At 38.4% G+C, this 21647-nt stretch overlaps 1 protein-coding gene across 1 annotated transcript; it reads left to right on the top strand.

The window, feature by feature from the left end:
• Positions 1-4448: 4448 nt before the first annotated feature.
• On the top strand, positions 4449-15079 carry GYG2 (glycogenin 2; the record flags this gene model as incomplete). Its single annotated transcript, XM_068395286.1, has 8 exons — positions 4449-4597; positions 6354-6528; positions 7160-7322; positions 7886-8012; positions 8922-9144; positions 10305-10445; positions 12668-12778; positions 14695-15079. Coding segments are annotated over 8 exons (1251 nt in total), but the record flags the coding sequence as incomplete, so codon positions are not given.
• Positions 15080-21647: the final 6568 nt, after the last annotated feature.

Genomic DNA, 21647 nt, shown 5'->3' with positions numbered 1-21647 from the left:
TCCCTTCATCCCCCAGCCTGTATTGATCCTGAGGATTACCCCGACCTAGGTGCAGGACCTTGCACTTGGCCTTGTTGAACCTCATGAGGTTCACATGGGCCTATTTCTCGAGCTTGTCCAGGTCCCTTTGGATGGCATCCCTTCCCTCAGGCGTGTCAACCGCACGAGGGTGTGGCACCACTCAGCTTGGTGCCATCTGCAGACTTGCAGGGACCTCTGAGGGACACCACTTGTCACTGATCTCTATCTGGACATTGAGCCATTGACCACTACCCTCTGGATGTGACTTATCCACCAAAGAGTCCACCCATCAAATCCATCTCTCTCCAATTTAGAGAGAAGAATGTTGTGGGGGACTGTGTCAAAGGCCTTACCAAAGTCCAGATAGACGACATCTGTAGCTCTTCCCTTGTCCACTGATGTAGTCACTCCATCGCAGAACGCCACTAGGTTGGTCAGGCAGGACTTGTCCTTGGTGAAGGCATGCTGGCTGTCTCAAATCCCCTCCCTGTCCTCCATGTGCCTTAACATAGCTTCTAGGGGGATCTGTTCCATGACCTTCCAGGCACAGAGGTGAGGCTGACAGGTCAGTAGTTCCCACGGTCCTCCTTTCTACCATTTTTAAAAATGGGTGCAATGTTTCCCTTTTTCCAGTCACCAGGGACTTCACCTGACTGCCATGACTCTTCAAATATCATGGAGAGTGGCTTGGCAACTACATCAGACACTTCCCTCAGGACTGTGGGATGCATCTTGTCAGGTCCCATAGACTTATGTATGTTCAGGTTCCTCAGGTGGTCACGAACCTGATCTGTTACAGTTGGAGGGACTTTGTTGCCCCAGTCCTTGCATTGCAGTCCATCCACTCGAGGCGTGTGGGAAGAGAGGTTGCCAGTGAAGACTGGTTCATTCAGTGCTTGGTATTAGGAGTCACTCCTGATTCTCAGCGGGTACCTGGTGTTTGTTCATTCCCTCTCTCTTTTTTCTTTGAACATCAAAGTCAGCACCACCCTGTCTGCTTGCTGGTGTGGATTCTAAGTTAGGCTTTTAGCTGCCCTAGAATTGGTTTTCAGGCCTGTTGAAGAATTTTGCTTCTGGCAGTGTTGTCAGATGCACTACTGCTATGAGTAAGTAGCATAAGAAGTTGGTGATCTCGTCTAACAAACTGTAACAAGTTTCACATAAAATCACCCTGACTGCAGCATTACTTTTGCTCTTTTCTGTGTTGCTATCTGTAGCTGCAGAGCAGGCTCTAAAATAAGTCACCAAAGTTATTAGCTTGAAAATACTTGGTTTGTTCTGAGAAACTACTGTTAGGTGTTAAAACTGAGGAGCCATTGCTCACGATAATGATTTCTAAATTTGCATCTGCATGTGCTGTGTGGTAATCCAGACAAGAGAAATGAGCAGATTTATAAATTCATACAACATGGTTTTAAAGTGATTCTAATCATACACCTCCTTTTCTCATAATTCACTGAGAGTCAATGGTATTAGACATAGGGTTCCACAGCTTGAAAACAATTTGCCTGAAAACTTAATACTGTTCACACTGAGTGTTTTCCTTGAAAAATCCTATTGTCATTCAGCACAAAATTATGCACATTCATTCAAAGTTATGCATAAAGCCACACTTGACCCTTAAAAAAAAAAGAAATCCAGTTTCAATGAATTTTAAATACCTACACCCTTGGCCTTTAAACTTAAAAGATCAAATCTTCTTTTGCAGCTTAAAGTCAGTTGGTGAAACCCTGTGTACATCAGATTTAATGCAGCATTGTTCTTGATTTCAATTAAATGAGAATTTTCAGGTAAAGGGTTTACTTTCATAAGTTTATGCGAAAATCTGATCCTTAGTTTTCAGTTACAAAAATGAAATATTTACTTGTAGGGACAGAGTTCCAAAGAACTTTCTAAACGAGGCAAGTCAAGTCACACTTCTTCCTTGAAAACAGGGATTAGATGAAAGAACAGGTAATGATATAAACTTTTGATTTTAAACCCCCTATAGATCCTTAATGGATTAGTGATGCCCCTGTATGATTTATAAAAAGCTTCTTGCTTTGCACCAGAAATATTTTAATATTGCATGGTTTCAGTCAATAGTTTGATTATCTATCTAATAATCTCTGTAATGATTCACTCTATTAAGAAGGCCATAATATGTATCCCACATCTGATTCTCGGAAGAGACAATTGGTTTCTTTTCTCTGTGAGGTATTAGCAAGAGTTTCTTAGAAGCTGTATTTGTTTGGCAGTTTGCTTCCTTGTGATTCTGGCCACAACTTTAGCCTGAGAGTTACAGGGCATGAAAGCGTATGTAGGATGTGGTAATTTGCCATACCAACTTGCTGAACTATTGGATGAGTAGCTTGTACATTTTTAGCTGTATTATTTATGTAAAGATTCAGGTTCTGTAGCTAAAAGAATTTGCAGAAGCAATAAGAAGATTATGCGTTCAGGTTTGTGGTTGTTATTTAAAACAGTATTTTAAGATCTAAACTCCCACTGCTTTCCCAGTTTGCTTTTTTTATTAACCTACCCCCCCACGTTCCTCTCAGTAGTTGTTTTATTACCTTTATTTGGCTAAAGATGCCTGTTGCCTAACACAAAAGTGCTTTTCTTTGCTCACTCTTTGTGTCTTTCGAGAATAATTTTATTGCTAAAGTAGCCTTCAGTGTTTTTTTGTTTTGTTTTTTATTTTTATGTATGCTTATATTTATTCATTTAACCTCTCGGAAAAATGCAGTAGTTTCCAATTCCTTTTGGAAAATTCACTTGCACAACTGTCCTTGTAAACCACTCCATGTAAGCAACTCGGTATTCGTTTTCTGGAACACCCATAACTTGCTCGAGCTGTTATGATAATGGGAGATTTGAAAGCTCCTTCTTTCATTTGCTTCTTCTGGAAATTGTGTTTAAAAATGTTATTGGAGTTTGCTTAGCTGAAGGATCTGCTATTTTAAGTTTGGATGGATGATTCAGGTTTTTTGGCCAAGTTAACACTACTGGGATTCTCATGAGGTGCAGGGATCTGTTGCAGTGTCAGCAAATGTAAAGTGTATGTGCTTGATTTGAATTCAGGTCTGGCTGGAGATGAGGTAGGGCAAAAAGCAGGGAAGAAGACAGCACACCAGTGAGTCTGTGCTTTGCTCTGGATTTGGAGGACACGAAAAATGAAAATACCTACTACCTGAGAGCTTGTCACTGGCACCAACCATACTTCATTGCATACCTTGTTGTTAGGTTAGAAGTTTGGACTCATTCATTTTGGCAGCCTCTGGCTGAGGCAGCCATGAGGTCATTTGTTGGGTTCTCTGCAACTAGTTCTGTGAGATTCTTTCCTACTGTCTCTCACAGAGCCTGGAAACTGTATGACAGGGTGTTTTTCTTGTTGTTATTCTTTGGTTGTTTTAATTTATTTAACATAAGTGCTTGTCCCTTAAGATGATGGTGGTTTTAAACAAGTAGTTCAACCCAAGTATTTATTGAAGCTCTGTAGAGCTCAGTGGAATTCCTCTCATCTGTGTGACCTGCTCTTCTTGTTCTGGTTAATTTTGCAGCCTAGAAAGCTGAGGTCTTCCTTCTGCTCTGAGGATGCTGCTCACCTTGCTGAATCATAGGTTCTGGCTCTCCCCAGGTGAACCCTGATAACTCTGGTTCTGTCACAGGGCAGAGCTGAACAAGCAGCCCCTGGTGATACTGTCACAGGCCTGGTATCTCGACAAAATACATGATGTCTGCTATTGTGCAGGAGCGCAGCTTGCTTTCTTTTTTTATTGTAACTTTTTTCCTATGTGTTTCTTGACAAGGAGAGACATTCCTAATTTTCTTGGAGTTACTTGAGGTAGAGATCCTTAGCTTCTGGGAGGTGTACCAATCTCAGTAGCAATTTATCTGCATGTGTTCAGCCAGCACCAGTTACTCCTGTGCAAAGAGGACAGATCAAAGAAGAATGTCTGTTAGATTGATTCAGTGAGGTCATGGAGAGAGGGACATTTCTGGCTAGGACTCAACATCCTGTTTTTTTTCCTTAGCTTTTGGTGCTGTATAAACAGGAACATTTTCCTTGTCGGTTGTATTATACTATGTTAGTTAAATGTAAAATCTAAATATTTACAGATCGGCTCTTTTGATTGACATTATGTTTAGGCAATAACACTTGGGGAATTATTTGGTTAAGGCTAGTCCAAAAACTTCATACCTGTTATTATGTAAATCAGGCAAACAAAAAGTAAAAAAAATTGGAAACATCCATTCTGCAGTCATGTTCACTGGATTTTCTATTCAGTTGTGTCTTCTGGGGGAGTTTGGGAAAGAAAAGAGCTTATCACAGGAACTGCAGGTTGTTATAAGCTTCAGCCTGTTGGCTAGCTGGAGGAGGGAGATTGTAGGAACCTGCCAAAAGAGCTTATGTTAAAGCTGTAAAGTGACTCTTTGAATATTTGCTCACAGTAACAGATCAAGCCTTTGTGACCCTTGCTACCAATGATGTGTACTGTCAAGGTGCTCTGGTGCTCGGACAGTCGTTGAGGAACCATGCAACATCTAGAAAATTGGCGGTACTAATTACACCAGAGGTTTCCAGTGGGATGAGGTAAGGATTCTTGTATTTTCGGACATTGATAACACAGAAGAATAAACAACAGCATGAAAGATTTTAATAGGCTTCCTCTGGATTTCAGAGCATTATGTCTAGAAGCTCCCCCTTGGCTAGTGATTTCTGAGACGAGTCCCAAATAACATCCATGATAAGTTCATAAGCCTAGTAAGAATTCACTCACAAAAAGTAGAACTTGTGACTGGAAGTTGTCTTAAACCCATAATTAGGAACATAAACTGAAAGTTTAGGAACTAAGGTTTTTTAGTGTCTTGCTTTTGAGCCAAAATAAAGGCACTGCTGTTTTTTTCTCCAAGTGTTTCTCTTTTAGAAAGAGCAAGATATGTGACCACCCGTGACATCAGAACTCTCCAGAAACCTTAGGGGCTCAGTTTCAGATGTCTAATCTTAAAATACTGGTGCACAGCTATCAGGATGATAAATTAATTTATTTTTGCTTCTCTTTTTTTTTTTTTTTATCACTTTCCAGTTTGGGTTGTGATTCTACAGGCACTACAGAATTGCATGTACAGAAATCTCATTGGATCTGTTGAACTCAAGCCCTGTTATTTGGAGGACTGTGTTGCTTATTAAAAGGAACATGACATGCCATAGCTCCTTAAACTCTTAGTTCTGCTATGGTTTAGGAAGTGTGCAAGCTCCTGATTTCTGAATACCGTGTGAAAGTATTTGCAGTGCATCTGGCTCAAGAAGCATATTTTCCCATTTCTGCTGTGATTAGATGTACAGAAATCTGTTTTTACAGGTTTTTTGAACTATGGATTTTTGTCAGAAAACTGTAACCTTCCTGAAGGAATACTGTATACATTTGACACCTGGGTGGATACTAAGTCCATCATTTTTTTCATCCCCATTCAGTGGGGGGAAAAACCTTTATAATATATTTTTTTTAATCAAGGATAGCATTTTTAAAAAGTACATCACTGAACTGTGCTTCTAAAAATCTGTACATACTCTTAATTCATTCCCAGTTAACTCCTGTACCTTGAAAATCAGTCAAGTAAAAGCTAATGAATCTGAAATCCAGATAATGAGCACAAGCTTTTATTTTTCTGTGTTTGTATGACATCCAGGACTTTGTCGTTAATAGTGTAATGTAAATAAATAAGATGTGTTTAAAAGACTCTTTTCTTGTGTATTGAAGGAAAATTACCTACTTTGGTATCACCTATAAAATTCTCATGAAGGATATGCATAGAAAAAAGATGTCTTCCTTAAAGTCTCATTTGAGATGATTTGTAGTAGTGAGCAAGTATATATTGCTTGTTTTAAAAGGTGCAGTGTTGAAGCTGCGTTTACTTGGGCATAATGGGGGCAAATGACTCTGCTGACAGTGTGTGCCACATCCTGTGCAATGCACAGGGAACGCAGTATGGTGCGGTTCTTCAGAGACAACTGTGCAGGATGGAAGCTGCTTCAATTTCTGCTGGTGTTACTATAGGAAATTAAGTAACTAAAATAAGGATTGGTTTCTCCTCCATGCAGCACGTGTCGTTTTTGAGATGTGCTGGTCCCGTAGTGGAAGAGGTGATGGTTTATGGCCTGATAGCTGCCACTTCAGCAGACAGTTTACAAGGACTTTTCACTTTCATCTTCTCATTCTAACCAATCAATCTAGCCTTTGTTATTGTCATAAAAATGCTGTACTGTGTGCCACTGTTTTCATGCCAGAAGTGAACTCTGATGAACCTCTCTAAATTCCCTTCTTTCTCTCCACTGCTTACTCTGGTAGGTCTGTCCTCCGCAGTGTGTTTGATGAAGTAATTGTGGTGAATGCGCTTGACAGTGCTGACTCAGTCCATTTGGCTCTGATGCAGAGGCCAGAACTGGCTATAAGCTTCACTAAACTTCACTGTTGGACTCTTACTCATTATACCAAATGTGTCTTCATGGATGCAGACACTTTGGTGAGTAGACCGGGAGCCATGGAAAAGTTTGTGTATGTCTTAAAGAACTACTCTGAGTGTGGGATGCTTCCTTGTCAGGCAGCCTACTGGCCTATGAAGTGACCAGATTTGCTGGTGGTCACAAGATTGCAGGAGCTCCAGCTGGCATGTTTTGGCAGTGCTCACAGTTTTGCTGGCTGCATAGAAATAAATGCTGTTCTGAGAGTAGCTTCAGGACTGTCCTCAAAAGAGATCATAAACACACTCTGTGCAAATGGGCTTCTGACAGATGTTTACAATAGATCTCTGTCATATACTTTTGTTTGAACTTATTCTGGTCAGGAAGGCAGGCCAGTTTTAAAACAGAGGTATTTAAAGGGACCTTCTGCCATGTGTCTGAGGCTCATGAAGTAATTTCACAGGGTTTGTGCTTTCACCAGAGAAATCATGGAGAACCACAATTAATGTTGTCTTATTATATTAAAAATAGAGGTTCTAACCCCTAGCATATTTTGCATTGCCGCTGCTTTTATGCTCTGCAAGCTATATACTTGGCCAAACTAGCAATTTACTCCATTGGTACTGATTTAGGTACTCATGTTCTAGAAAAACATTTGCTCTAACAAGTGTTTTTTTTCCTGCTGTCTCTAAGGTGCTTTGCAATGTTGATGAATTGTTTGATCGAGAAGAGTTTTCAGCAGCTCCTGATTCTGGCTGGCCTGACTGCTTTAATAGTGGTGTATTTGTATTCCAACCTTCTTTGAAAACTTACAACCTACTGCTCCAGTTTGCTGCTGAACATGGCAGCTTTGATGGTAAGGGGCAAGGCATAAGGAATAAAGTGCAAGACATGAGATTCCTTCTCAGTGAGCTGTTTTTCCATAGCTTCCATGCTATCTGGCAGAATGGAGGAAGGCAGGAGTTCTCTGGCTTTACGTAATTGTGCCCCCACAAAAATTTAAGGTGCAGGCCTTTGCCTCTTACACTGTACTTACGATCTGTTGACTTATTGTGGACTGTGCTTCCCAAAAAACTGCAATGAAGGGACATTGTGTCTGAGGCTCTCTCAGTAAGTTTTAATTTTGCTGTCTGGTTTAGGAGAGAGAAATACATCTGATCGTCAATCTTCTGCTCTGAGGGAGACCAAAACACTTTCCTACTCCTTTCTTCATATATTACAATAGGACTCCATTTACACTGAACTTGCATCGGAGCAGATCAGGTATTATTCACTTGTACCTGCTCACATGGCCATATTGTCAAGTCCAAGCTGCAGTCCCACGAACACACCAGTCTCACTCCCATCCATGGACGTGAAATTTTGATGTATATTTGAGTGTACATGTAGTTATGGTAATACTGTTTTATATATTTTTAGGAGGTGATCAAGGCTTGTTGAATAGCTTCTTCAGCACCTGGGCAACAGCAGATATTGGCAAACACTTACCTTTCCTCTATAACTTAAGCAGCAGTGCTGTATACACCTACGTTCCTGCTTTCAATCAGTAAGTAGTAACACTTTTGACTGACTGTAAACCTCTGTAGTTTAAAAAACATTCTATTATAAGAGAGAATAATAGTGGCACATTGTGTTGATTATAAATTACAGTAGTCACAGATGATGTTATGTAAAAATCATGCAGTAGAAGCTTAAATGCAATATGAATGTCTTGCATCTGGGTGCAGAGAGAGTCCCAGAGCTGGCTACACTGTGTCATGTGTTGTTTCAGAGAAGCTTTTCTCATGTTTGAAAAGATGTAGATTACTTTAGCAATAGGTTCTGAGAGCTTTACTTTGAAAATTATTCCCTTCTTTTCCTGTCAGTTCTATGGGAAGCAGTTGTTTTTTTTTTTTTAATTTTTTTGAAACCATTTCTTAGGTTCTTCTGTGAAACAAAATTTGTGCTAGTAATTATATGACTTCAGACAATGCAGTTAGAGAAACTTTTCTGGAAGAAGACAAGTTGGATTTAAGGTGTCATGAATTACTGTTCCAGTTGCACAAAGCACTCTTACTGGAAGGTGAATGTAGGATGATGTATTTATTAGCAATTTTTAATATGGGATCAGTAATAACCAATTTTGTTGATTCTATGTTTGAAGTGGTATTTATTTGTGAGCAGAGTATGCAGAACTGGAAATGGTACTGCATGAGCCTGTCATTTTCCTTCATGAACTTTTCTGCTCGAGTCAGCAGCTGGAAGCAAAAGGCAATGCAGCCTTTTGTTTTCTGTATGATAAACTAAGATACCTTCGACTAATAAGATAGAAAACATATTAATATATATACTCGTATTGAATGCGTTGCTGTTGCAAAATGTTGAAATTACCTCACCAGTGAGAGTAAGCTTGTTTCTTTAGCAGTTTATATAGGCTAAAAAAATATGTATAGACCTGTATGTTTAATCTGTACAGTTTTGGTAGAGATGCCAAAGTTGTTCACTTCTTGGGAGCAACAAAGCCCTGGAACTACACATACAACCTTCAAACAAAGAGAGTTATGCAGGATGGCACCACCTCTGGATCTTTTCATCATCTGTCATTTCTCACCCTCTGGTGGAATATATACAGTGCCAGTATATTGCCTTTGTTAGAAAAACTTCAAAAGATGGAAGAATCAGAATCTGAGGAATGCAAGGTAACTAATAAGGAGTTAGTGGGAATATGCTGGAATCACAAGAAAAATTCTGAAAATGATGTGTTTGTTAGAGGAAGGAACTAGATGAAGAAACACAATATGTGTTAATTAGTAGTAGCAGTGATTGCTTCTAGAAGCATCTAAACTAAAGCAGTTTAGGAAGGATTTTCAGTACTATTGGCTTTCCAGAGATTTCCCCCAGCCCCCTTCTTAATTGATGAAGAGTTTGTATGGGAATGTAGTGTATAGATTCTGCAAATTAAACACAAAGTAGGATACGAATTAGCCAGAGAAGGTGATATCTGGCTATGAAACAAGTTGACTACTGAAGCTAAGTTGATGTAGACCATCAAACTAGCCCTTGAACTATAGTAAAATTTATCTTTTCAGAACTGCATTATAACTTATTTTATGAGGGTCACAACAAATAAATCAGATTTGCAAAGACAACGTTAATTACACTTAGGATGTTATATTCAGTACGTGTATGTATGTCATCAAGCTTTTACTGAGCTCTTCACACTTTTTTTCCTTCAAAGGAAATGCAGCAATGTATGGTTTCCATGAACAGAAGAAAAAATCTGTTGATAAATAGGTGATTTCTTGGAGACCAGCAGCATAAAGTAATGAGTAGGAGAAGTACAATTTTTAATTTTGTATCCAGACATGACAATTTAGATCACTTTTATGCATATGTAAATATTTTCTTATTTTTTTTAAATGTTAGACTATTACCATCATTGAACTAATTGCATAGTACTGTAAGATTGGTTGGACAATTACCATCAAAGCCCCAGAGAGGAATATGGTTTGTTAACCTCATGACCAATTGGAAAGCAGAGGAAGGAATGGGTAGTTTTTGATCTCATACTTTAACATGCTTTAATTTCTAAGAAATTGTGCAGTAAAAAAATATTTCATCCACGGTAACATGAAGGTGGAAATACCTGTTAGATTTACTTCCTGATGATGCTGGCATATTCATGACTGCAAAAATCTAAATTGCAACAGGCTCTGAGTCTGTGACCACAAACTTTTTTGAATTTATTAACTTATTCCTTTAATGCTGAGATCCCTGTAAGGAAGTGAAACTGTTGTAAATAAGATATTAATTTCTGCAAAATTGCATTTCAGTGGTGAGATGTTCTTTTTTTTGTTAGCACACTTTCAATGGAGTTGAATTCACAGTGAAGAAGGTCAGTCCTTATGTGGCCAATTTGCTGCAAATACCTGTGCTTCCAGAGCAGACATATGAAATCTATCCCACAGCATATTCACCTGAGGAACTTGCTTTCAAAGCTGTAAGTATGTTGTATATTACTATATGCAGTAACAAAGTAAAGTAATATACTAAAATAAGTTTTTTTAATTATAATCTCTCAGATCAGAAGCATATCTTCTTCAGTTTAGCTGTAGCTATTGAATTTTCTTGCTAGCATCAGAAATAGTCTAGAGAGTATTTATTTTCTTTAATCTTTAGTCACGCATGCACAATGTGTCTGGAGGTTGAATGAGTTTGCATTGAATTTTATGAAGAGATTGCTTATTGAAAGTTGTCAGGTACTTAATAAAGTGTGATATAACAAAATTCTGTTACCAAAGTAATCTTTTGAATATTAATACTCTTGTGAATGAATATATTTAAAACTAGAATCCTTTCTATCACTCCTCTGTAGAAATTATCGTTTCTTTTCCGGAAGCGTAGATTTGGAAAACTCTTCCCCAAATTTGTATGACTTGGGCAACAAGGAGTGTCTTAAAAGAATCCACTGATGAACATCGCAGGGGTCCTGGTTCTTTTGTCACTCTTCTTGTATTCGGGTGTTTCTGTTGCACTGACTCCCCTTATTTTATGCAGGAATTGAGTTGGGCATAATAACACAATGTTTCTGCAGGTGCAAGTCATTACGTGTTGTATGATAAACCATGCTACAGCAAGGTACAATTGGAAGAAAATAAAATTAATGTTCTAATGGCATCTGCTACTGTAACTTGTGGACTACTCTCTAATAAGATAGGGTTTTTATTATAGAATGATATCATAGAATGGTTTGGGTTGGAAGGGACCTTAAAGATCATCTAGTTCCAACACCCCTGCCCCGGGCAGGGACACCTTTCCACTAGACCAGGTTGCTCAAAGCCCCATCCAACCTGGCCTTGAATGCTGCCAGGGAGGGGACATCCACAACTTCTCTGGGCAACCTGTTCCAGTTTCTCACTACCCTCACAGTAAAGAATTTCTTCCTAATATCTAATCTAAACCTACCCTCTTTCAGTTTAAAACTGTTACCCCTCATCGTATCACTACATGCCCTTGTAAAAAGTCCCTCTCCCGCTTTCCTGTAGGCCCCCTTCAGGTACTGGAAGACTGCTATAAGGTCTCCCTGGAGCCTTCTCTTCTCCAGGCTGAAGAGCTCCAACTCTCTCAGCCTGTCTTCATAGGAGAGGTGCTCCACCCCTCTGATCATCTTGGTGGCCCTCCTCTGGACTTGCTCCAACAGGTCCATGTCCTTATGTTGGGGGCCCCAGAGCTGGATGCAATTATGTTCAGTGCTTCATCCCTTTAGACTATAGTTACTCCATAAAGTAAAACTGTAGTCTTCCTTCCTTTCTTTTCCATCCTGAGTGTGGAGGGGCTGAAGGAAAATTGCAAACCTTCCAGCTCTATATCTTAAGAATAATTTATTTGCAAAAGATATGTTATCTTATGTGTGTCATGCATCTGAATCCATTGGCAATGCTGAAACCAAATAGGGACACATTTTCAAGACGTTTGTTTGGGTTAAAAAAAATCATAATGTCCACTTAAAGTAGTGTCATTCAAATTTAAATTTGTTTTTTCTTTACTAGGATTGGTTTATCAGAAGATCATATTAATTAGAAATGAATAGCCTGATTTCTTTTCTTACTTAGGAACACCATCATTCCACTTTTTGTTGCTTAGCTGCAGTAGTCTTGTGGGATTCTTTTGTTTTTTGTGGAAGAGACTTCAGAATGGGGTCTGTCTACTCATTTATGTTTTGATATCTGCCAAAGGCAAACATTTGGAGCAATATGTTTTGGGCAATCTATTTTACCTCTGTTTTGGAATACGTTGTTCTGTTCTCATTCTATGCATATAAAAAGCTCATGAGTTATAGAGCAAGCTAAAATGAGCATTTTCTCGTTGAAGTTTGGCCTTGTGAATGGTAGGCATCTACTGTAAGCTAGCTTTTTGGGCTGTGTCTGTAGTCACTGAAGAATGACAGCCACTCTTGAACCTCTTTTAGGATGAGATGAGCTGCCCTCTGGAGGTACATATCCTATATTGGTTATAGTAGGAGCTTAGATTCAGTGCCATTTTGACAGCTAAAGCTGGGTGAGACGAATTTTGTCCTTGGTGATAACGTGTTTTGTTCCTTTTCCTCCTATCCACTGCTTTCCCCTACCCCAAGACTGAAATCGATTTGTATTGTGTGAATTCTCATGATAAGGAAACTATGAAAAAATATGCTCCTAATAAAACTTCAATGCTGTATTTTAGCAACCTGTACGTGAAGTTGAACAAAGCAGTTCTAACGTCCATCTCTCTGAGCCTGACAGACCTTCAGAACAACTTATATTTCATCCTGCGTTTCAGGAAACCTCGGAACCGGTACATGTAGCTTTCTGTATTGTACATCTGTTGATAATTGCATGCATGTCTCTGCTGCCGACATAATTTTGGGAAATCTCAACTTATTGTAACGCAATGTGCAAATAAATTCTTTGATCTTTTAGCTATGTAATTCCTTAACTGCTTCCAATACTGGGGTATGATCCCTTTCTAATTTTCTTTTTAAAACTTCTAGTTTTTAAATGCATATTTTTCTGTGCTAGCCCACAAGTAATAAATGCATGGTGTTAATTTTAGCTCTCCAGTACTAATACAAGCAAAGCTGTTTGGGCTTTTTTGTTCTGTTTGTTTTTATTTTTTTTACCTGCTGAAGTGATGTTTCCAACCAAATGGAAAATATAACGTACAGTGAGTCAGGCATGGAGTCTAAGCTACTGGGCTGCCCTTTGTGATCTTGCACTGCATTTCTCTCTGGGCAGTGTGACAGCAGTGCCAGACTTGACATTGATGGGGTGCCAGGGTGTCAAGGAGTTGTATCGTGTAAGGTACACAACACAGCCGTTTTCCTCATGAGGCCTTTTGTTTGATTGTGAAACACTACGGTGAAATACTTTTAAGACTGAGAAACAAAACTAGGTGGAACTGTAGCTCCTGTGCAGCCAGGGGTGTTTGGACCCTAGCTAAAATTCTTCATTTCTAAATACATGATGATTCCTGTCATCTTGTTAATGGCATCCAAAGCTGTTGATAAGGCTTGCCAATGGTAAGGAAAGGAATCTTCATGCATTACTGCAGTTATGTGTATACAAAGCCTGAAAATTAAATACCAAGTATTGTTGCATATTTGCATATATAGGGAGCAAGCATGCTCTTTAGAGTATTTATTCATGTTTCAAGCCATGTACAGAGTGGGACCCAGGTGGGGATACATATGGAAGGATGCAGTTGCCTAAGCATATAGTGTCATGTTGGCTATTTGAAATACCTTACCTGGTCTGCAGGTGCAGGTCTTGTGCAAGTCCTGTACCTTATCTGCCCCAAATCGGCAGATGCAATGGATATTCCAGGGCGTTTAAGCAGTTTAAGCCACCAATTCCTGCCCATTAAGTTCTATTCTGAAACATTGTTATATTGAATTTGTGAGGGCTTCACTGGAATGTCATTCTGGTTGACTTCAATTTTGTTTATAACATGAGATAAGTTGTTTGTCTTGGACTAGTACTGAAAGCAGGTTTTCAGTAGCTGCCTTGATTAGTCCTTGTTATATTTCATCTTCATTACTGGTTATAATTGTTGGGATGTTCTGGTTTTACTGGCATCGCACAATCATGGACACAGTTTTTCTTTTATGTGGTTGAAATTATCACTAATAATGTGTCTTGCATTTGTGTACCTATGATAACTTGATCTTGAACTAGGATTCACAACTTTGGACCATCATTCAAAATGAACTAGTTATTGGTATAATGAATAGTGTCAATCTTTTGAGTTAATTTATATGGGTAATGTGTCTCGCATCTGCTAAATAATACTGATCTCCCTGGAGATCAGATAAAACAAATGACCAAAAATTCTAGGAACTTATGTTCATATGAAAGCCTGTTGAAGACAAAATTTGCGTAGATACATGGTTGCACTTTATTGTAGGAGAGATTCTACTCTAAACAGGCTCTATTTGTAATATTCTCATTATTTGTTCCTGGATATGCCAAGGTCTGAGTTAAGGCAAGTACAATAAATGTTTGGTATGTTCAAAGATGCTATGACAAGTAGTAAAATCATGGGAAAATGAGATCACATATTCAAAACAAGAATGAATGTTTGAATACTGTTTGTTTTATTGTTTTAACTGGGACTTTACAAAGCAGAAGTTTGACATTTAAGGTTTAACTTCACAGCACTGAAATGAGAACAACCAAATGACTGTCTTCCCGCTGTTGTGCTTCCTCCCCCAGAACGAGGTTGCACAGTCTGTTTCAGAGCTGTCTATTCACTTCAAACCAGAAGAACCAAGTCCAGAAGATGAACGGAGAAAATGGGAGGAAGGGCGTATGGACTATATGGGGAAAGATGCTTTTGAACGTATCAAAAAGAAATTGGATGCATTTTTACATTAAGACAGAGTGTACTGTAATGACCATCATGATCTATGTTGCTTCTATAAATGCAGTCCTTGAATACTTGGCTATTTTCATAGTTTGATTGACACCAAAGTTAGAGGTAGATATAGATCCTCATATATTCTGAGGGAAGATTAACAGATACAGACTCTTGTTTTATGACTGTTAAGTGTGTCTCATCTTTATTGTTATGTGTGTCTCATCTTCATTGTTCTCCCACAGTGCCTTCTGAAGTATAATGAATTATATCCTCTGAGTTCAAACTTTCTTATTTATCACTCTTCACTGTTCCTCCCCATAGCATTCTGCAGAAAGAGTCATGTGTGTGAAACATGTTGGAAGTTGAGATTATTTCACAAATTGAGATTATTTCAAAACTACTTTTACCTTTTAGAAGATGCTATAAAACTATTTAAATGAAAACCATATTCTTGAAACCAAGTTAACACTTCCAAGGGCAACCATAGTTTAGACTTCAATATGAGAAAAAAGTGAAGACATTAAATCCTGGCCTCATAGAAGTCTGCAATAAAACTTTTTAATTTAAGTATACTTGGGATTAGAGGAAATTCAGACTTTGTCTGAGATCACTAGTGGATATTCTCCCTATTTACAGGAAGCTGCTCAGTTTCATCACTAGTGTGTAAAATTCTTAAGATAGACTGATAATGTATATTAACCTTTTATGTTGTTGCTATAGGATACTGTTGTTTTTTAAATATTGTTAGCTTTACTTGCATATTCAGAGTTGCACAGTCAGGGAAAGAAATGCGGACACTATGGTGTAAACCTGGTGCTTTATATCAATTTGTTTACAGTACTCCAAACTGCAGTTGACAAAGGCATTCTTCTCTGGCATGGTTGCCCCTTATTGCTGGCAGTTTGAGGGCAACTGAAAACACAATTGGCACTTGTTTTAGTAAACAGGCCCTTTGAAGATCTTTTAAACAATAGCTGTGTGGGGGATCTAATAAATCTACTGATGAGAGCCATTATATTAAGGATACTTGTGGAGGATTGCTTTGTGACTTTGGGTATTTAAATTTGACTAATCTCAGCAAATTTGTCTTAACAAACTAGGAAAAAGAAAGCTTTGAAAGAAAGAAGCTTGACAGGCATGCTAATATGATAACAGATTTCACACAGTTATTTGTAATACCACTCTATTAGAATAACAATTCTGCAGTGCTGATGCAGGACTTGAAACACGTTTCAGTCTTAATATGTCACCAATTTTGGTACCGATATACCTAATGAAATAACTTGCGAATTCTGTTTAAAAAGCAATGATGTAATGTTATGCATCAGAGGGATTGCCATAGATGCTAGTGGAGAAAAAGGCAGGGTAGGAGGGAAGGAATTTTTGTTTCTTTTTACTCCATCAAAAAGGCGGTGGGGGGCGGGGAATAACTTGCACAAATTAGGAAAGGAATGAAAGAGTCAAAAGGTCCCTTAAAGGAAGAAAAATTATCTTTGAGTATTTTAGAATTACTTTCTAATATTCAGTATAGTGGATTTGCTTTTGTGGGGTATTTCTGATTTTATCTAGTTCTTTATTTCTCATTTATTCTAAGCTCTCTTAAAGTGAGAAGCTCTTTGGTGGGTCTGCTGAATTCAAGCTTCTAGTTCAAGTTAGATGTTTAGGGTTTCTGAAATTGAAGTGAGATACGTCCAGAAGATGATTCTTCTCTATTTCTCCATTGATCATAAAGGGACCCTTGATAGCCTGCCCCTCCTGGGTAGGTACCTTTGCATGTTAACACAGGTCAGTGCTTTCTGCCTCTTGCTGTGGCCCAGTGCAGCACTATGCGGAGATTACAGCAGCTGCATCGTGCTCTTACTTGTGTGGCATTTGGTCTGCTGATTACCCCTGTTTCTTAGTGAACCTGTGCACTTCTGAGAAGGTTCTTTGTTTTATAAGCATTATTGCAAATATAATACAAACAGTTTCTCAAGACTATATAAAACTGTAGTCAACAATGTGAGCTCATCCTTCATGCAGCTGTACTTTTTACAGTAGCTACTAGATTTTACTGGGTACATTAATTAGATCATGGGAGAAAAATTATTGATGCAAAATCAGTAACCGAAAGGTTTTAAAATAGTCATATGAATGTAGTAAAAGGAGCTGTCATGGAATACATTTGAAAGTGCTAATATGTAAAATGGTACTGTGTGTGGATTATACAATGTTTTGCAAAGAACTGTAGTAGTACATTAATGTCATGGAAATAAAATAGAAATGGAAAAGACATATGAAGTCATGTGCTTATCAGATGATGCAGAGTTACAGGTTGTTTATGTTGTGCCAGAGAGTATTATTTGTGACAGGCTAGTTACTTTAATATGTTTTTTAATTTTATTAAATTGCTTTTGAGACATTAGCACTACCTGCTGAGCAGAATTAAAAGGTATGAGTTATAATCATTTCTACATACATACATAATTATAAACTTTAGGATCTCTCAAGTTAGCACAACAGTAGTTGGTCTATTGTATTTCATGGAAAAGTATAGCTGTGGTTAAAAACCTGGCCCGAGTTTTTTGTGTACTGTCTTCACACAAAAAATGTTGAACTAGTTACAAGTAATGTAGTGTCACAGTGGATTGTAGCACAGTACTGTTGTCACCAGGGTGTGAGAAGGGAAAATCTTGTGAGTGAACCCAGAATTTGCAAATGCTGTGCTTTGGGCAGCGTTCTTTGCTCTTGTGGACATCATTCTGAAATCCTGGGGCCACGGGCAGGTCTGGGGGGTGTTACGGGCAGCATGTTGCCATGAACCCACAGGGCTGAGGTTTGCTAAGCCTTGGGACTTAGCAAACTTGGGGAAAAAAAATCTTCACCTAGAATTTCTTCCACATTAAAGTGTAATACAGCCTCAGGTATTTTTAGGGTAAAAAAGTTAAGAAATGTAGGCTTTTTGGCAGCACCATTCCTCCCTAAACAAGACATATTTTCACTTTGGCAATTTGGAAGGCACTGTAGAATAATAACCTCAATGAAATATAAGGGGAAAAAAATGGCATGGTAAAATGAGAACCACCAAAGATCACACAGCTGGTCTGTGTGAGTGTGTGACTGAGAGTTTTGTCAGTATTGTTTAAGCCCTAGTGACCTAGAGAAGCGGCTGTAAGGATTTTGAAAGGCCAGACTCTGACCTATTGCTGTGTGGCAGACTCTGTATTTAAAGAGGACAGCTTGTGTTTAAAACAAAACATGCTGATTCTTCTGTCATGTGCTTAGAGTTATTCACAGCTAGACTTAGAGGGTAATTTTATATGCCATACAACAATTTTATTGGGTGCTCTTCACGTATAAACAGGATGTAGTGTGGGTGTGCCACAAGGAAAATTCTTGAAAATTTTAGACAGGTGGGTTAATGCACTTTCCTAGCCTACAGGAGAAGGAGATTGTTGTTCTTGAAATACCACTTTACTCACTGCCTGGTGTCTTGTGAGGACCTTTCCAACTCGTTTGTTCTTGGGGAAAGAAGTTGTTCTCTTTATTTCTCTAGTTCAGTCAGCTCACTTGAGTTGTTTTGTAAGGCTGGTATTTGAAAAAAAGCTTAGTTATTTTTTTTACCTTGTTTTTTCTGTCCATGAATGGGAGTCTGGGTTCGTCGCAGGTGGCTTTATAGATTTGCATGTCTACTTGTTCGACAGGAACAAGTCTGCAGCATGCCTGTTTTTTCCTTTATGGGTCTGATTCAGTTGTTTTGCTAATCTAAATTGTTTTGATTCATATGACTTTGAAAACAACATGAGATGGGCCTGTTTTCTTAATTCATATCTCTAATATTTTTACCTTTATATAAAGGTATTTAGGTCAGTCTATGGAAAAAATGTCTTACACATTTTATTGTTTTTTTTTTCCCCCTGGTTTTCTCTTCATAATTTTGGGATTTTATTTCTGTGGTTTTATTTTTTTTTAAATCAGCCTTATAAATGAGATTAAATGCATAGCAGGCAATTGTTAAATAGCCTACAAAAATACATGCCAGTTAATACTGGTCATTGAAATAGTCTGCATTTTCAGTCTCTTGGTTGCAAAATTCTTCACCTGAAATTCTATTCATCCTGAGTTGGCTGGCTCACAATTAATAGTTTCTTTGGTGCTGACAGTTAAAAGGAGTGATGCTTGAGCAATACGTTACATCCTGATATAAACTTTAAACTTGTTGTAATAATAGCGTACCATAATTTTAGCAAAGGTAGTTAAAAAAAGAGACAGTGATATATAATTTACTTTAAAACATTACAAAAACTAATTGTTAGAAGACTGGCAATGATATACTATGAATACAGTTCATGATATACTAAAAAACACAGTTGCAAGCATTTTTCCTGAATTTTACTTTGACTGTTGTAAGAACCCTTTCAACTTCAAGAAACTGGAGGGGAAAAAAAAATAAAATTCCAAGAGAGCCAGGATCCAGCTTGTGATTATTTTAATACTTTTGCCCCTTCGGGATACGGGATGTTTACTGCCTTGGAATAGTGGTTGTTCCCTTCTGTGGTACTGTACAGCATTCTGAACCATAATAAATGTAGGTGGTTTTCCTTTAGATGTGTTATATCAGAAACAAGTGATTTGTTTTATTTTAGAGAACTATGATTTTCAAAGCCTTCTCATAGTATTAAATACTTGGAACAAAACTGATTGCATGTGATGGGTGGGCACCCATTTTATGTTTTATTTAGTTTAAAGACTTTTTTTAAAACCTCCTTAAATTTTTTGTGTTTCCAAACCTTTTACTTACAGCTTTTAGACAAATGGCAGAACAGAAGCCAGGGTCATTTGGAACCTTTATTATCCCCATTTGTCTCAGAAATGTAGGGGTTTTTTGTTTTTTTTTTTAATATTTTTTTCCTGCTTTCAAAAAATCGTAGTAATGCAGTAGTACGGTAATTCAAAGAGAAACTAGGTTTTAATAATTTTGATTTTTACAGAGTGGTTTAAATGTAACATTACAATCAAAACATTCTACAAAAATCCTCCAATGTTTTATTCACACACTGTATATATGTGTGTGTGTATTTTAACCCACAGTCTGGCAGTGAGCAAAAGTTTTTTGATATTTACTCCTCCTTTTTTGTCACTTACGTAAATGCTTCTCAAATATTCTTAGGAATTTCAAACTGGATAAACTTTGAGCTCAAATTGCTTTTCTCAGTTTATCTGTTACACAATTATTTTGCATCCTCAAATGATGGCATCTTGTGATCCATGTGCTGGCATTCCCTTGGGTCCCAGCAGAGAGCAGAGTGATGTGTCTGATATTTAAACATGGTGAAGTGAGGTCTCTTAGAAGGTTATTGTCTCACTACTGTGAGACTTGACAATTACTTTGTTGAGTCAGTCTAATGCAGCGATTCCAAATGTCATTTAATAATGATCAAACTATTTAGATGAATGTCAAACATTTATACAGTTCAGCCACAGCTCTTTCAGTAAAAAAGAAACTTCATTTGTTATGGACTAACGCTTCCCTCTCTATGGCGTCTATATTTAACCATGTCTAGGCACATTCTCCTGTGGTTAACCCTGGCTTGGAGATTTGCCAGTTGTCTCAGGTTTTCTCAACAGGCCATTTTATGTGGTGTTTGCTCCCTTCTATGAAGGGGGAGACTTCTATGAAGGGGGAGAGACCATGAGAAAAGAAGGGAGAAAGCATACAATTTAGCTTTTATTCTTATATTTTGCAAAAGATCATTATAGATGATTTTTCAAGCAAACCTAGGTAACTGACTTAAGAGTTTATTTCTTTCAGTATTATTCAAATGCAAACAGTTTTTGTAACAGCTTTTTACCTATTCATGCATTTTATGTGGAAGTGTGCACCAGGACAACTCTTAAGTACGATGTTGGGTTGGCCTGCCTTATGAGGAATATACATTTCCCAGGAGATCAGAACAATAGCTTGTGCAGAGCTTATATGCTCTGGTTAGGGTGTGTACAGACGAAGAGATCAGCAACCACTCCGTGACGAGGATCTGCAGGAAACAGGTAACATAATTTACCTCCTTCCCCTGCTTACCACTGTCTCCTCAAAATTTACATCTTTTAAGATACATTTAGCTTTAGACAATGAAAGGAATTTAGGACTGAAAATAGCCTTCCCTCCTGCCCCCCATGTCTTCTGAAGTGACGTTGTATATCCTGTTCAGTGATTTCCCATGACTTTATTCTTGTCACCCGTGGATTACCTCTGTGTGTACTGTCTGCCCTCTTCCTCTCTCTCTTTGTGGGGAGAGCCCATTTCCCTGTGCCTGGTTGAGGTCTCTAACAGTTACTTGACAAAAACCAGTTACTCTATGCTGCCAGGCCTGTTTCTCCCACCTGCTGCCCAAAAGCCCCTCTGGCTTTCCACAGACGCCAGCCAAGGTGTGTTTGGATGTCAGGAAGGCAGCACATACATTCACGTGAGTCCTTAGCGTCTGACTCTATGGCAGTTTAGTGAATTTACCTTTCAGAGGAGTGAGGTGTCGCACAAATGTTTAATGTTTACTTTTATATGGGTTGATTTTTTTCCTGTGAGGGGAAGTGCAGGCTTGCATGATGGATATGGTATAAGCCAATCCAAATGCACTCTGCTCATGTTGCTAGCTCTTAGCCTGGCTTTAAACTTGGGTCAAAAGCATTCGTACTGTGCTTGGAGATGGAGTTCAGGGGTTTTGCTGATGTACTGGACTTCCCAGTCTGTCAACAGGAGCTTGGACCTATGCTTACATGCTGCGTGGGTGCTTGAACACCTTCCCGTCTCCTGGTAAATGCTCTAATCGTAGCC

This window comes from Nyctibius grandis, chromosome 2, assembly GCF_013368605.1.
Source record: "Nyctibius grandis isolate bNycGra1 chromosome 2, bNycGra1.pri, whole genome shotgun sequence".
NCBI lineage: Eukaryota > Metazoa > Chordata > Aves > Nyctibiiformes > Nyctibiidae > Nyctibius > Nyctibius grandis.
The sequence above is the reverse complement of the archived record's forward strand: the minus strand, read 5'-3'. Positions and strand labels throughout refer to the sequence as shown.